At 42.3% G+C, this 17,690-nt stretch overlaps 1 protein-coding gene across 2 annotated transcripts in view; it reads left to right on the top strand.

Annotated features, from left to right (window-relative positions):
- Positions 1-17,690, top strand: part of eys (eyes shut homolog) — a 217,745-nt gene that overhangs the window by 39,704 nt on the left and 160,351 nt on the right. Inside the window, exons 13-21 of one of the 2 annotated variants that reach the window (XM_048269097.1) lie at positions 3,926-4,048; positions 7,612-7,725; positions 9,843-9,965; positions 12,330-12,404; positions 13,168-13,401; positions 13,780-13,902; positions 14,364-14,477; positions 15,017-15,130; positions 15,833-15,946. In XM_048269097.1, coding sequence (XP_048125054.1) covers positions 3,926-4,048; positions 7,612-7,725; positions 9,843-9,965; positions 12,330-12,404; positions 13,168-13,401; positions 13,780-13,902; positions 14,364-14,477; positions 15,017-15,130; positions 15,833-15,946 — 1,134 coding nt within the window. The remainder of the gene's footprint in view (positions 1-3,925; positions 4,049-7,611; positions 7,726-9,842; positions 9,966-12,329; positions 12,405-13,167; positions 13,402-13,779; positions 13,903-14,363; positions 14,478-15,016; positions 15,131-15,832; positions 15,947-17,690) is intronic. The other variant, XM_048269098.1, reaches the window with a different exon arrangement.

Here is a 17,690-nt window from a genome sequence, read left to right as displayed (position 1 = left end):
CCGTGGAATTATAAAAAGAAATTTTTAATTTTATTTAATCTCTGATGGGATATATGTAGTCTGGAGTCATTTAAAAGAGCTGGATCATTTGCCATAATATTTTATACCTTCCCTAAAAAGGATCTTGCAATCAGTGCAAATACTTTGATATTAGTCCATCTCCATGATGCTGTCATATATATGTAACGTCTGCATTCCCAGGTAGTATGTTTGCATTTGAGTGCATCTTGAGGTACTGAAACAGTAAAAAACAGATGTAAAACACTGAAACTAGTGTAAGGGCATGTAAGGATATCTGCACTCCCTAGTATGGCTGAAACAGCCTCTACAGTGCGGAAGCATGCAATTCTCATTCCAAAAATGTGCTTTATATTACTATATATTATGTTGCTGTATATTACAAATGTTTCCATTATAAAAGAACACACACTACAGCATGCAAATTAGAGCATGGATTCATCATATGCAGAAATACATCTGATGACGTTTGAGTGCCTTGATCGTGGCACTTGCAGGGCGAGCAGTAATTTAAACGCTCAGCTCTATGCAGCCTTGAATGAAGGTGTGAGCACACTGGTTCAATCGCAGCAGCATTGTCCTGATTGCTGGTACTGACTGGACACTCCGAGAGCAGTTCGTGACAACTTTGAGTAGATCACTAGCCGAGATGATGGATGAATGTGTCAGATTCATCAATTACACTCGGCTGGCTTCTTGTGTGCACTCTGGCTGCGACGCTCACTTGTCAGTCTCCCACAGCAAGAGCTGCGCGTCTCAGCATCATGGTCACGGGTGTCCAGCCTCTCTGACGACCCCCGCGATACGAAACGAAAAGCCGTGGCTGTTGATGAACACAACACCCATCAGTCTGTCACTCATGAATTTGATGTGGAATTTTTTGCTGCAGACCGGTGATAGCCCACCTTTGTAATCCACTCCTTACAAAGTTAGTTCAAGACGGGCCAAGATCTGTCAAGTGCACCTAAGGTTTTTGTTTGTGTGTGTGTGTGTGTGTATGTTTGTGTGTTTGTTGTTGTGGTTGTTGGAATGGATGGAGGTCTCTTGTGTGCTCCAGAGCAAATCAGTAATGTGTATGCAAGGGACTGGTTGCCTCCCTCCTCAGCGCTCTTCACTAGCGCTAGGTTAACCTCGCACGCAGACACAATTGTATGCAGCATGTCAATTCATTGAAGTCATCCACAGTGATTGCCTTTGTCTCATTGTGTTTTAATTATCTTCTCTCAAGTGTTTTCCCCTCAGGCTCACAACACTGATAAATATAAATACTTGTTGAACGAGCATCGCATTGTGTGTGTGAGTTTGAGTGTGTGTGTGTGTTTATGTGCTGTCACTCTTTCTGTATTTCTTAGTGTGTGTGTGTGTGTGTGTGTGTGTGTGTGAGTGTGTGTGCGTGCAGAATCATATGTATAATATTTTTTAATGAGTTTCTACATAGGTAACGCAATCTTCAGTGCTCAAATGTAGCGCTCTCTCACACGGCATTGATGGATGAGCTAGAAAATGTTTTGCTTGCAGCCGTTTTCATCATAAAAGGATATGTGCACCATTCTGTCCTTCCTGTGCTTTCAAAGCCAAAGCTCTCAAATAACGGTCATTGGTGGCAACTGAAAACCATGTAACGTTGGTATTGTCATGTGAACAATGGATGCCTTAAACAAGATAAAGGAATACAATACGCCACCGTTTCTAAGAAGGTGCAAAACTTTCTCTTCTGCAAGTGATTAAAATGTGTCAATAAATTAGTTCATTTGTAACCTTAGTCTTTTGTCTGACACCTACTCATTCCTAGTCAGTATTGTTAAATCATTCTTTTAACAGTACTTCTCTTTGGAGCTTTTTATTGGTAATGGTGTGCACCATGCTGCTCCAGCCTCAGTAGCCTCTATAGCTAGTAATTGTGTTCTCCTGTTATTATATGAATCATACATGGTCTGTTCAGGGACCGAGGGGGGGAACCAGGAAAGATTTCTTACCCTGACCACTGGCGTTTCATCTTGCCCGAGGCCGAAAAGGAAGTAGGATTTGGTGGGCATCAATAGACGAGCGCCACAGAAATGCCCCTGAATAGTAGCGCTGTTAATGAATTCATACCTCTGTACCCATCTCAATGGGTTTTGTGTGCATTCCTTCAGCATGCCCCCTGAATGTAGTTTATGAGGCCTCATCTGTTCCCAGCAGGCCATTGTGATATTAACAGGGAAAATTTAATATATAACCGCACTTTCCCTGCAGGACTGATGTGTGTGTCTAAATTAATTTTTTTGTTGGATACATTCGGCGAGAGTGTTAAATTTTCCTCCGGTGTGGTACTTTGGGCCAAGAGAAAATAACTCAGTGATGCCCACGTGTTGGGAAGGGTCCCATTTGGAAATGCCTGCTCTCTAAGTGTGACATTCCTTCATGCAACATTAACCTGAGAGTGAATTGCATGCACAATTGGCTATTAAATACCGCTTCCATACTTTGTTGGAGGCAGTAGATGTCCATTAACGATCCAGGGCAACATACAAGGTGGTTTTAGAGGGGGTTGGTGGATGCCAGTGCCAGTGGATGAATGCAGATTACTGAGGGCACTTTTTCATCTTCATTTGGCAAATTCTTTGTCAGTCTTTATGTGCTCCTTTATAAGGGCTGACTTGCGTGACACAAACTGTCAGTCAGACAGCCACTCTGTAAATAAGCTGTGTTGGCCACTTGGTAAATAACAGCACTGTCTGTGTGTAACATGTATGTTGCTTCTCAATGTATGTGTTTAGGTGTGTGTGTGTGGAGCGGGGTCCTCTCTTGCTTCAAATTTACAACACCGCAGCATGTCAAAGACTCAATCATGGCTGAACACAAGGCTGGGTAACATTTATTAGGGTTGTAATTTCTTCAATTATTAAACACCATCCATTGCAAGGGCTTATTTACAACGGGTATTGATCCCATATTAGATACTGTGGGGTGGCCGTGTTTTATTTATAACAAAGGTTATCGACGCGGTCATCTATCAGTGACATGTAGACTGCTGCATCTGCTCCGCCAGACAAATGCGATATAGATCACTCTGGCAAGATGGGTCTTTTTAGCCAGTGATTCAGCCTATTAGCATACTGGGCAGCAGGTAGACTGCCAGAGAAAGAATCAGTGCCTTCATAAATCTGCGGCAGAAAAGGGTGTCTTTACCTAATAAAACATGGCATTTCCAAATGTGGCTTTACGGTCTGTCTCGCGAATCTCAGGTTTATGAGACCAGCTAACAAGGTTCGGGGAGAGAATTTGTCAAAGTGGAGGGAGGAGAAAAAGTTTTGTCATATAAAATATTTTCTTTATGGTCTGAGTGGTTTGAAATGCTAGATCAGTGGTCCCCAAACTACGGGCCGCCACCTCATTTTGGGTGGCCCCCCAAAACATGTCCGTGGTATATAGCATCTGGCCCGCACGGGAGTACGACATTGTCAAACTATAACCTCCGTAATTTCCCCCATTCATTCTCTATGGCGAGTCTAGTAACACATGTAATACTCTAAATTCACACATTTTGAATAAAATATACTTTTGGGACTCCCTGCTAATACTTTTAGGAGTGCTTAAGTCTTTTTATTAGTATCGTTTCATTTGAGCTACATTTTACACTGATATGGCATGATGGCAATATAAACACAGCTAACAATGGTATTAAATTGCAGTAGCCTATGATTAAATGTAATGGAATATTCAACTAAGGTAGACTGTTGTTGTTCACAGTTCTAAGCTATTTATGGTTACTGATATACTCCGAGTCTCTGGCCCTCTCTTAGAGCCAGGCATAATGAGCTGGCCCTCAGAAGAAAAAGTTTGAAGACCACTGCGCTAGATAGATGCATTTTTGTGCCTGTATGTCTCTCTGTCATTTAAAACTGTGTCTGTTGGTTTGTTGCAGGGTTCCAGGGGAAAGACTGTTCTGTGGACATTGACCTCTGCAGCCTAGATTTGTGTCAGGAGCGTACATTAAAATGTATTGAGACGGAGGATGGAAACAATGTCACTTGTATCTGTGAGAAAGGTAAGTTTTAGTGTGTTTTAACACCAGTTTTTGAGCTATCATAGAGTTGCCAGGCATTGCATCCTTTGCAGTCTCTATTAAGTCTTGTCTTAAATGTTTCTTTCTTACACCAGAGAAAAACCAAATAAAATGGCAAATACTTTATAGCAGAGCCTGTGATGTGATGATCAATCATTAGCAACTATTGAGGCCTGTTTACATCTTTTACTTGAGGACACATTCCATATGAGATTTGGGCTAAAATGTATTTCAATCACAAACACATTTGTATACCTAATGACACATTTAGGTACAACCATTTGAAGCAGATATGCTAAGCAGCAACTTTAAAATATGATTACAGTTGTTTTTAAATGCTGAATCCGAAGATCACTGAGCTATATCAATAATGCAAAGAGCAACTTTCCAAATGAAAACATCATCTACAGATGAGTGATTGTGTCATGGTGGCATGTGTAGCCTTATCAATAACCAGCACTTCATTAGTCTATGCGCACTTATTCTCGACATGCGTCAGAATGAAGGATTGTTAGCAATCCCCTATGCAAATGAAACCTTAGCGGTCCTTAGCGTGATGCTTAGCTCATTCCCCAAGGACAAGTCTGACACTGCAGTACCAGAATGCCTTTCATGGGTCTTGCTGATGTGTAAGGCTGGATTCTTGTACAAATAATGAATCTGTAAGAAGCCACGACTTTCAGGAGTACCCTTTGTCACATGTTCAGCCAAGCCACACCCTCCACCTGTCTTACCTAAATGACAGGAGACGACTACACGTATAGACATTCTCTCTGTATAATTACCCCTAGCTTACTAGCTCTTTTAGACCACAGAAAAAAGAGTGTCTGTCAGAATGTGGATTGGTGCTCGAGTGCCTGAAACTGTAATGTAAGACCAGGCGGAACTGACAGAGGCCTCCTCTGCATGATGCAGTTGGATGCAGATTTATGCAAAGGAGTAACGATGCTTAGAGCCATTGTAAAACCACTCAGGAGTGCACAATGAGGGGGGCTATCCACAGCCGCCGTTAGGCAAATTCACGTCTATGACTTCATCACTGCGGCACCGGTTGTATGTACTGCTTTAATGGATGCCATTGTCATTGCTATATTGCTGCCTGAATGCCTTGAGCTGTGTGGTATATGACCTGTGTATGATCAATGAAATTAAGCCTGGCAACCTGTCAATTCTTTATATTTTGTACATACAGTGTTTTTTATTATCTGTTGATACAACAGATACAGCTGTCAACATCACATATATTTCCATAACAACATAGGAACTATACGCCCACTCATCCCTGCCCACACACAAGATTTGAAACAAATATCAACACAGCATCGTCAGTTTCCCTTCAACAAAAGATCACATATTCAGGCTATGTCCATGTGCGACTTATTAATTTTTTCTTGTTTAGAAAGTTCAAGAAAAAGCATGTGTATTAAGGCATTCAGTAAGGGTGATGTTATTTCTTCCATATACTGTACCTGTCTGTGCATTGTTCAGTTGCTTTACATGTGCCATGTGACATGTATCTCTCTATATCTGCACATGTGTCTGTGCAGTTAGTGTTTTAAATCACCAGCCCACTATGCGGCTATAACGGGCTGTGCTGTGATCAGTATGGGTTATGTTGACCTTGGATTGACTTGTCACCTGGATGAGTGATGAAGTTCATTCAACATCAAATCAAAACTTGATATGTAATTTGAAATATGTTTGTCAACGACCTTTTTTCCATGACCAAGAGGAGACAAAGACAAGACAACACAACACAAACTACACTCAAAGATATGACACTTCATACACACAAAAAAAAGACACAACGTCATGTTGTGGAGAGGATCCCTGCAGACTAAACTAATTATTTGTACCTTTGTAAGTGTAAAGAAAGGGTATAACCACCATCTTGCTAGGACTCGTCACACAGAACAAAGGATTTCAAAACATAACCTTTGGTTTTGGGAAACACTGATCAACAATTTTTCACATTTTTTTATCTATCAAACAAGAAATCGACTAATTGAGAAAATCATCAGCAGATTAACCGACTATGAAAATAATCGTTAGCTGCAGCCCATAATAGTGTACATTACATACAACCACAGATTCATCAGCCATGTTCAGCCACCAGCCTGTAATGGCCGATCCTCCCCTGCAGCTTGTTTCAGTGGCTCTGTTGATTCCCCTCTCCTGCTTTGTGTGCCACTTTGAGTGGACATCCAGATGCCCTTGCCCACAGCGGGTGGAATTTATAGTTAATTAAGCGAATTGGTGCACATCCTCTGAATCCCTGTCCTTCGCTGATGCTTATGATAGTGATGGTTGACATCATCATCGCAATGATGTTATTGGTGGTGAATGTGATGGAGGCCGATGGTGGTGATGATGATGATGGCGATGATGAAGTTTATGATGATGGCTATCATAATGATGATGGTGTTTCTCTTGGAAATTATAAGGATGGCAGTCTGCCTAGGAACAGTTAATCTTAACGTATTCAGGGCTGTATTTGAGGAGCAAAGTGAAATAATTAGCCCTGACTATATCAGAGCACAGTTTGAAATTCACAATGAGGAGATGAAACATGCGCTCTGAATAATTGCTCATTGCATATGCAAGGCCCATGGGCATATATGTTTTCTTAAGATATATTCATTGCCCTATATTTTGTAAGAACTCACTGTGATAATTCAATTTAAGTGTAAATATACATGGCCATTTTCTATGTCACATTAAGGCCACGTGCAGAATACATTGATCTTAGACCCCACTGGCAACTGAGAGCTCTAAATTCCCATATGCGTGTCAGTTTGACCAGGTTAACCTAACTAGACATACAGTATGCACCACCAGACAGACCATGCTGTAATATGCATGTAACATGTACAGTAACGTTTGCATTGGTTAGCCATCCCATGGGCCTAGGAACAGACCTCAGAATGACTTTGTTGGGATATACTGTAGCCTGTATGAAAAATGAATGCATTTCTCTTTTCTGATTTCACTGTGATATGGGTAGTACAGAGAGTTGTGTAGGAGTACAGAGTGTGTGTGTGTGTGTGTGTGTGTGTGTGTGTGTGTGTGTGTGTGTGTGTGTGTGTGTGTGTGTGTGTGTGTGTGTGTGTGTGCATCAAGGGATGCTAGTGTGCTTGTCTGTGGGTGGTCATCTACTTGCTTTGTTGTGGTTTGTGCACACTCATGCTTGCGTTCTCTCTCTCTCTCTTTCTCTCTCTCTCTCTCTCTCCATGTGTATGTGTGCCTTCTGACTGGCATTGAGGCATTGAGTGCAGAAATGGTATTTGGCTTTGATGTGGGCCATCGCTGGATTTGTCACTGGCCTGTTTAATGTAATAAATCAGAGAGGCAATGACTGACTCTTATTAAACATGATTAAATGATCCACTGGGTTGTGGCAGTGTGTGCCCAGCTAGCTCTCTGAATCAATAACAGCTTTGTAAAGCTGCTTTTGAATGGGGAAACAAAGTCATACAAATCCTAATTGGCTGTGGGATTAGACTAACCAAAGGGACTGCCGTAATGATCCTTCTCGTCTCGTGCAGGCTTTGCCGGCCCGTTCTGCGAGGTGAATCAAAACGATTGCGGATCGATGCCGTGCCAAAACGGCGCTGTGTGTGTGGACGGCGTCGACACATATCGGTGTTTCTGCCCCGAGGGTAAGTCAGCTGCCCAATTCCACAACTTTCACTGCCAGACCGTCCCAGCACATGAGCTCATGTCATTAGTCTCAGTTTTATATTGATGGTGGAGTATGCAGTATGTTGTATGTCCACATCAGATATTGATATTGAGTTGTTGAATTTCTTAAAGGTGCTCTAGGCGATGCCACACGTTTTTTAAGCTAAAACATTTGATGTCACTTACTGCAAACCTAACCAACCACTAGCTGTCTGTGTCCTGAAAACACTAAAAAAAATGTGATTTCTGTGGACAGCCCAGGCTCCAAAAATGGCAACAAAAGCAACCTGGGCAAACCTAGCCCATAAAAACATAACAAACTGTTCCAGCAAATCACAGACGAGATGCACGTTTAGGAGAGTTTCAATTGCATGGGAGCAGCACAGGAGGGAGGAAGAGGAAGTAGTGAGCTAACTCAACAGCAGTGACGTTACCCAGCATCGCTTAGAGCACCTTTAACATTAAAAGTATTAAAGTTACCTTAATTTCTTGTCACATTTTCTAGGTGGAATAGAGATACAGCATTGAGTCTAGGCCCGCCAATCTGATTCTATGCTATGATAATTTAGTTTAAAACTAATTGTCAATTAGGAGTGTATTAAAAAAGTAACATTAAATAACTCAGGCTTCATCTGAACTGAATCTTTAATGCCTTCATCCATGAGAAACACCATTACCTCCCTGTTTCTCTGTCTCACAGTCACGTGACAGACTTTCCAAATATAACCTTTCGGCTTCAGAGTTTAGATGTGAAATAAAGGTTTTAGCATAGCGATCCGATCAATACATCTCACCAAACATGGAACAGCATATTACTGGACTGGTCATGTAGGCTACAGTACCTGTTCAATACAGCATCTTGGCCTGAGGAAGTATGTAGGTAAAGCTCATGTCCAGGTGATACAACATATTGCCAACAAAACTGCTAGCTTGTCATTTAAATGGCCTCTGTTATGAAGTATTTTTTCAAACAGGAAAATATGGCATTCTACTTGGGGTGGTCTCAAACAGCAAAGTCCAACAGACACTGCTTAAAAATATTACATCTTCACAGTTGGTATTGAATGGTGTTTTGAATATTCTGACAGATGAGCTGATAAAAATGATAATAAAATAGTAATAAAATAGTAATTTTAAAATGTTGATGATTTGCCATAATAATTTGAAATGCTGATGTTGATATGCCATAATATTTTGAGTGTAGTGTATATGGTCACATTTAAACACAAATGGGCAGATGGAGCACTCAGACCTGCCTGGCATTTTTAGATTCCTCCTCACACTACAAGGGGAATAGTATTGATTAACCACAGGCAGCTCTCTGTAGTTACATTTTCGGTCTGTATTTACAAACATCTCTCTCATTCGGGTCCTGTAAAACCTTCCTCATCGTTAAATGACTAATTCATATCGTAAATTACTTGGAGTCATTTATACCATTAAGTTGGGTGGAGAAATAAATCCCTGCAATTTTGCCAATGATTTCTTGGCTCAGTCGATGTCCTACCTGTGAGACGTAGCTCTGATTAAACCTTGATTGCGGACGGGGGTTGTTATGCATTATTAATGAACTTGGGATAATTGTCAAATTTTATGACATGGGGAGAGATGGAAATTGGTTCCATGGTCAGTTTGAGGAATGATGAGAATTCGCCCTGCACCGATGCCGCTGATAGCCCAGCATTAGTCATGGCCTTCCTGCAGTCTGGGCCTGTGACAGTGCTAATGATAGTCATTTTGTAGCGTGACCATGCAGTGGAATACGTTTATGGGAGCATAAAATGTCAGAAATTTGAGTGTGGCACTCTCCTTCACTTCGCAGCGTTAACCTTTTTTATCTTGTTAAATCGGAGTCGACTAATACAGTAAGTCAGCGGCTGACGTCGTGCTGCATGGCGCCTTTCATTATGCAATAAGAGCGACATTTAGTAAACAAGTTTGTGTTGTGATGCATTTTTTCTCAGCTAGTGTATTTGCAATAGTCGGGCAGGACAGTGTATTTTAAGTTAGTTATCTGCCGATTGCTTCATTATAGTGGAAAAACTGCCTTGTTTGATGTTTCTAATATCGGTGCTTTAATCATCATTTATTGTAGGTTTTAAGGGTGACTCCTGTGAAATTAACTATAATGAATGTGACTATGGATTTTGCACCAACAATTCCACCTGTGTTGACCTGCCTGGGGATTATACCTGCATTTGCCCACAGGGATTTACAGGTATGCTCAATCACAGGTTTTTATGCCACTCCTGTTTGACATATAATTTCAACCATATCGCTGGTTTTAAATTCAAGCACACTTTAAATATATTGTACATTGCTACAGTGTGAAATACCCTGTTTATAAGCTTTTAAATTGTCCCCTCAAGGTAATGCTTTGTAAGGTAAATATTTAAAACTCTCAACAACAGGGCGATTATGAGGGAATGATCCCTTCTGAGATCGAAGAGACAGCTGGGAATTACACATTTGCATTTTATTGGGATTCGTGAAATATAGAGCTTAATACATACATTATGATGTTTAGCAGGATGTGACCTCCATTTACAATTCCTCAAAGACCTTATACAGCTGCATAATTGTGTTGGTATGTTTTTCACACGGTAATTAAAGAAAATAATTCTCAAGACTGACTTTATTGGGAATATTTACTGAATGTGGTGAACTCCAGTAAACCGGTTTATTGTGCCAGCTAAGTGCATTCAAGGTTCGGCAACTTTTGCTGGCGTGAATGGTGGCTTGAACTCCCCCCTGCATTCATGCCGTGCCCTTATATGGCGTGCACAGTAGTGCCATATGGACGGGTGATTGAGACGGGATCACTTTTTGCCTGTCATTTGCTTTGCCTGTGCCTCCACACACCCCCGCCATTCCCACGCGTGCCCCCTCGCCCCTGCTCTTTGCTGAGCGCCTCTGTTGTGTTTGTGTAGTCCTAATGCATAAAACACATCAGTGGCTGAGAGGCCTGGCGCTGGGAGCCAGGCAGCTGGTGTGACAGATGACACGCACGCAAGCGAGGGAGGTCTCAGGCCCCTCGCCGTGGGAGCGCTCATAACCACTTCCACCTCTCCAGCGCACACACCCCCGCGCGCCCCCAACACCCAACCCCGTCATCGCTGTCTTGTGGCAGCATCATCACCCCAGCCAGGGGAATGCGGGCGGTTGAAGAGTCGGGGTGTGGTGGCAAAGGGGGGTACAGGCTGTTCCAGAGCAGTGGAGCTTCACACCTTGTGCAATGAGACACTCTTTTGTATAGACTGTATGGCTGTCTATTGCTGAAAGGACATGTAAGAACAGCTACAAAATAGAACTGTGTTTGGGCTTGGTAATTAGCTGGAATCCTTTTGATGATTAAAAAGCTGGGAATTATTGCTGAAAACAGCCAAAAATATCCCTCTTTTCTTTTAGTTGAAGGACAGTTACCCTGCCTGTGACACTTAAATGTATTAACCAAGCGAGTTCCGTTTCTTCTGCTGCTGTTCATGATGCCCACGCCAACTTTACAACTGCTTGCATATACAGTATGCAGAAGTCCACTAAATTTTATGGCTCCTCATCCCCTTAAATTACTCCCGAGTGAATCAGTGTCCTTTATGTCATGCAGTTTCTTCGAGTCCTTTTCTTCAGCCGACGCAGGCGTGCATTCTGTTCAGTCTCTTGTCAGACTAGATTGAGACTGGGGGTAATGCTTAAGGATAATCCCTCATATGATCTGTATTCATCAGCTTCTTAAGGGATATTTACACATTTTAGAGCTCATGTTCACAGAAATTGCCCATGAGACACAGAGTTCTGTGAAGTGTAATACTGTGCTTTTGCTCAACTTCTTAAGAAGAACAGATTCTAGCATTTTTTAAGCACATAGAGTTGCTTAGCATTAATACAGAGTTTGGTTCCAAAACGCTATATCTCCGTTTTTAAAAATGTAAGGCTATTTAATTGTGTATTTCAGGTAATATCAATTCAATTTCAGTTGTGGTGTTTTGATTGAGTAAAGATAAATTCAATAACAATACCCAAGTACAGTTCTACTGAAATTACTACGAAGACAAAATGTAAAAAAAAAAAAAATTCATTAAAATGGTGGATATAGCGTTTTGGCACCAAACTCTTCATTCACTTCATAACAGGGGGCTAGCAGATACTATAGAGTAGACGTCCCATGATACCATATTGTATTTTATTTTCATCTATTCTATTCTTTATTAAAAAATGCTCTTCAATCTGAATATGACATGGCTGACTATAAATAGGTTGTATCAGGTTTTGACAATGTATATAGCCAAGACATATCTGCAGTGGTGTGTAAGACTGAAGAGGGTATAGCAAGCAGCAGTCTGTGTAAACTCTTGCACTTAGCAAATTTTGCTTTTATGATAATCCATTATGTTTTCACTCTTCCATGACATGACAGGGTTTTTACAGTGGCCTGTCCTTGCCTGATGGCACTGCCATCACTGTGACAAATGGCATGTCACACACATATTGGCCCTGAGACTCTTCCTTGGCATGAGCACTGATGCCAGTAACTCTTCTACCTCACACAATGCCTAAAGTAACCACAGTGGCATTTTCTTTCCAGGTAAAAACTGCTCCATCGCGATTCCTAATTGTGAGAGGGTGTGTCCAAGCAATGCCACCTGCAGCGCCACTCAAGGTGACTTTCACTACACGTGCCCACAAGGTTGCAACTTGTTTCCTCATCTCATCATCATTCAATTCTAGTGCTGTTTTGGAATTGTTTACTTGACAGCCTGTATGCTGACCTTCATTAACCTAATACATTTGTTTATCGCTCTGGGTTAGCCAAGGTTGGTTCAACAATAACACTGAAATATTTCTGGAGATGTTTTGATGTTGAATTGTAGATGCCAGTAGAGATAATCCCATTTTCCCTTCTTGTAAACAAAAAATAAATAAATTACTGTTTAGCTCTTTACTAATCCATGAGGTTCCCCTGCTGTGTGGGACCGTGTTCCTAGTTTTTTTTTTAAAAGACTGCTCAAAAGATCTATTTAGGCCATAATTTGTTAGTATTGATATTGATTTACCATAGTGCATTTGTTTTGAACAAAAGCATTTCACAAGTTTATTGTTTTCATATCAGTGAGAAAAAATACTAGAGGACATGAATTAACTTGGTCCTTGCACACCCTGGATGGTTGGCTTTGAAATAGGATGTTTTATTAGTTTCGGCTTTCTTGGAGTTAGATAAATAATTAGCTAAATTCCTGGTGATGTGCGCGTAGGTTTGCAGTTCTACCCTGGTTTATGTGGGAGAAAGAATGGTAAGTGTGGAGAAAAGGAGTGTTTGCCGCTGTTCAGTGCCATGCCGTGCCGCGTCGCAGCAAACAGCACAGCCGCAGAGCACACCGCACCACACCACACTTCAATCATCTCTTTGATCCCGACTCATTCAGGCTTGGGAGGCAAGGGCTGCTTGGTGCCGGCGGGGGAGTGTGTGTCCAATCCGTGCGGGGCCGCGGGGACCAGCGCTTGCGTGGAGCAGGTGAGAGGCTTCAAGTGCGTGTGTCGCCACGGCTACACGGGGAGGCTGTGCGAAACGCCCATAAGCCACTGCGTCTACGGGTTGTGTCAACACGGATCAAAGTGTGTGGATCTCCGCGGAGGCTTTACATGCGAATGTCTCCCTGGTAAGCTCCCCACCACCCCTGTGCATATGATGTGAAGGACAGGAAGTGTCTGCTGCTTAATGAAGCCCATAATATTCATGTGTTGTGAATGGACTGGCGACTGAGCAGATGCTTATGCCTCGAGGTAGTCATTCAGTCCAAACCCCACAGAAAAGTCGACCTCACATTCAGTCAAAGGCCCTCATGCATTTTCCAGTTCTGTTTTTACATAGGCCGAAAGAGTAAGCCAGCACATATGTAATCCTTGATGTAATTGTGTCATACCTTTTTAGTCTACATGAATCTAGAAAAATTGAATGGCAAAGACTTTGCTTTTCCTCTTGGATTACCCAAGGTTTGATTTCCCAAGGTTTAGTTTTTCTCTTGATTCCTTCTCAGGTCTGACCGGGAGATTCTGTGAAGTAAACATCGATGATTGTGCCGACAATCCATGCGGTGTCCTCAGCTTCTGCAAGGATGCTCTCAATGGCTACAATTGTTTTTGTGCACCCGGGTTTATAGGTAAGTGAGCAAAAAGAACAGCAGACAAGCAAGAAGTAGCTCTCTCAACCCCGCCTCTGTGTTCTCCTCTACCCTTTCCAGTAATTGCAAAGATATTACACCTCTCTTTGCCTTTTTTCCCCCCAATGCCAAAGATTGCTGCCTCGGCCAGACCACGCTATTGTAAAACATTTATTTACTCTCCGCTTATCAGATGAAATTTCCATTACACTTGCCGGCTCCTCGGTCCTCGCTCCCGACCTCGTCCTCCGACGCCCCTCTGACCACCTCGTTTGCCCCTTCCTCCTTCTCCCCACATCATTAAGTGTTCTTATTCTCTTTCCCCACCCTACCCCCCACCATCCCCCAACACATACACACACACACACACACACACACCACCACCCTCACCCCCGTCAGGGCAACTACCTCTCCTTCACTCTTAATGATGCTCACCACCTCTCTCCTCTTGTTGTTCTGAGGCAATAACTGTGAGATTGAGGTGAACGAGTGCCTGAGCCAGCCCTGTCTGAACGGAGGCACCTGCTCGGACGAGCTCAACGGCTTCAGCTGCCGCTGTCCGTACGGAGTCACAGGTACACACACACCTCCTGCTGCTGCTGCTGGGGTCCTAGTGGGCAGATCAATACCAAGCGCATGTCATGGAGATAGGTATTGGTGGTGCTCAAATGAGTAGCCAGCAAGATATGAAGCCAAAAAGGCTGTTGAGTGTTCTTTTAGAAGTTTTTGTATTGAAGGTTTTTCGTGCATTGATTGCTGGCTCTAAAGTACCTTCAGCCTCATAGCCACATAGCATCGACTGGAAGCATTGAATCTAACTGAAAAGGACACCCGGCATGTGTGTACTGTATGCTGAATTAAATTTTAAAGGCTGCTTGATGTGATGTGAATCGAAAATATGGCATCTCTCCAGTAAGAATACAGTATCAGTCTTTGAAATGTTGTGTGTGCAGTACATGCTGTGTGAAACAGTAGATCACAGTAGAACATTTCAAAGAGTTGTGTTTGTTTGTAAAGAAAAAAGCACACAAAGATGCTCTACAAACTTTTACAATTCTTTGAAGAAGATATCGTTGGCAATCCCAATTCAACATGTTTTACTGCTTGCCTCTAGGTGACCTGTGTGAAATCAGCGATGATGAGTGTCAGCCGTCACCATGCCAACACAACGGGACCTGCATTGACCTTGCGTTTGGCTATAAGTGCCTCTGCCTCCCGGGCTTCACAGGTAAGCAGCTGGCATGTCAACTCATCTGATCTCTCACACACACGCGCGCACACACACACACACACACACACACACACACACACACACACACACACACATACACACACACGATAGCAGGCAGACTTTTATTCTCCTCCCTTACTTGGCAGATCACTATGCCGCACACACTGCTAGCGTAGAGCGATGCTATCAGTCAAGTGAAGGAAAGATAAGAGTCTCTGCTGCTGAACCTCAGATGCTAGCAGTTCCTGCACTGCTGCTCCTTTGGTGGCCAGTCTCCCTGTTCGATCTGCTGTGCATGCACAAATTTAATTGGCAGGAGGTATTGTCGGGCTCCTTGGAAGCTTTCTAATTGGTTGATACAGTCAGACCGAGCTGAAAATTTTAATCGCCGATTACAGAAGCAATTAGAATCCTAGAGGCTCTAATAGTTTGTATGTCTTTCAATGATCAGATTGTAGAAGAAAAAAAAAGTTGCACATGTATTTAAAGAAATTGCTTACAGCAGTTTTTAAACTGCTTTTTTACAACCTGGCTTAAGAAGTCCTGCCACTGGCATAGCACCATGCTTCAACCATTATAGCTACAGGTATTGCTTTTACTTGTCACAAAAGGTAATTTAGCGGCTACTATGCAACTAGTTGCTCTCTACTAATTCTTTATTTTCTCTGCCATTTATGTGTTTGTTTTCTTACTCCACAGGCTCAGAGTGCGAGCTGGACATTGACGAGTGTGCCTCGTCCCCATGCAAGAACGGAGCCACTTGCATTGACCAGCCTGGTAATTACTCCTGCCAATGTGTGGCTCCATTTAAAGGTAATGAACAGTGAGGGAGTGGAGGCGAAAAGCAAAGTTAATTAACTTCACAAAGCATTCCTCTCACCTGTCTGAACTCATTCCTCCGGCCGCACCACACCGGAACGTCTTTATTTTACACACAAAAGTGCCAAAAACAATGGTGTGTGTGTGTGTGTGTGTCCAATGTCCCTTTGACTTGAGAAACGGATCCAATCCTATGTTTGTAGAATCTCAGCAGGAGTGGAAGAGAATGGGGGGTGTAGTAGAAAGGAACTGAAGAGCTCAAGGGCATGTTTTGCAGGAATGAGAAATGCACTTTAAACAAATAATTGCTCATGAAACAGGGGGGATTTAAATCAGGTGCATTGTAAAACAGCACTCATCCTGATTGCCATCATTAGTGGGACTGATTGGAAAGGTCAGAAAAGAAGCATTTTACCAGCTCACCCATGATCACAAACATGGTATGGCATAATTGCACCCAAGGCTGCCATGGCCCGGTCTTATTTAGAATAGGTTAGCCACAAAACCTTCCACTTACAGATGAAAACAGCTTTTGCAGTAGTCAAGGAAACGTGATCAACAGATTGAATTAGATTTGAATAATGTAGCTTCTGTTTGCATAATTACACAAAGATGACAGGTTATAGTACATAAAACTTGTTTAGCTTGTTAAATCCTCCCAAACATTTAGTTAGGCTATTTGAATAAGTGTATTGTTATCATAGAAGCAGGCAAGTTAGGCCTCAGTGCATCAGCAAAATGTCTTGAACACAGCTTTTAAACGACACCAAACACCTACCTTGTAGGCATCCGCTTTGGCCACTTGCTCAACTATGTTATTTTGCTCAAAACTGGTCAAGTAGTGTGACAACTGACACACTTTGACAAGAATAGTGTGTTACTTTGCCGCTACATGGTCAGAAATCAAACGATGGCAATCCAGCAGCTGGTGAAGTAGTCATGGCTATATGGTCATATAGCCACTGCCTTGTTGAAATTGGTCAACATTTCTGTCCATGTGTGTTTTTATAGCTATTGTGCTGACAGAAAATATATGAGCATGTAGGTGTGTGGGGGCGTTGTGGTAAAAACGTTTAGTTTTAGTGTTGCCAGTGGTTACGAGCTTGTGACACTTAAGGTTATATGGTGGAATTTGGTGTGAAAAAACAAATGGCAGTGTTGAATGAGAGTATATAACAACTCTGAACAACTCTCAGACTACAAGCAATATCAAAAATGCTCCGTATGTCATTACTCAAACCGACAGGCCATCAATATAAGATCAAGCGATGGGGACAACATCGATATTTTTTCTATTGTTTTTTACACTGAATTTATGTGATGTTTTATTGGACGAAGCTACTTTCAGTCAGTTAGAATGAACTATGATTTAGATGCTGTTCTCTTTCTTTGCCCATTCGCTGAATTAAAAGCGTATCTCTCTGTGACAGACAGAACAAGACTGGGTGACAGGGACTACTGACACGTGCCACCTCTTTGGAGATTTATGGCTCTGACAGGGCTTGGCTTTTTTTCTGGGGCTGACTTGCCATGTGTGCTGTTTTTTTTTCTTTTGGCATGAAGACATAGACATCAAATAAACTACAGATGGAAATTTTGTGATAGTGGCTTTTACAAGGCTATGTGAGTCAGCCACTGCTGAGCGACAGTAAACCTGCCAACCTTAAAAGTATTTTTAGTAGCCACTTTTAGCATCAAATCTGAGGCATCTAGATACTTGGAAGGAGACTCAGCTCTA

Source organism: Alosa alosa, chromosome 18, assembly GCF_017589495.1.
Source record: "Alosa alosa isolate M-15738 ecotype Scorff River chromosome 18, AALO_Geno_1.1, whole genome shotgun sequence".
Lineage (NCBI taxonomy): Eukaryota > Metazoa > Chordata > Actinopteri > Clupeiformes > Clupeidae > Alosa > Alosa alosa.
This window is presented reverse-complemented; position numbering and strand designations above follow the sequence as displayed.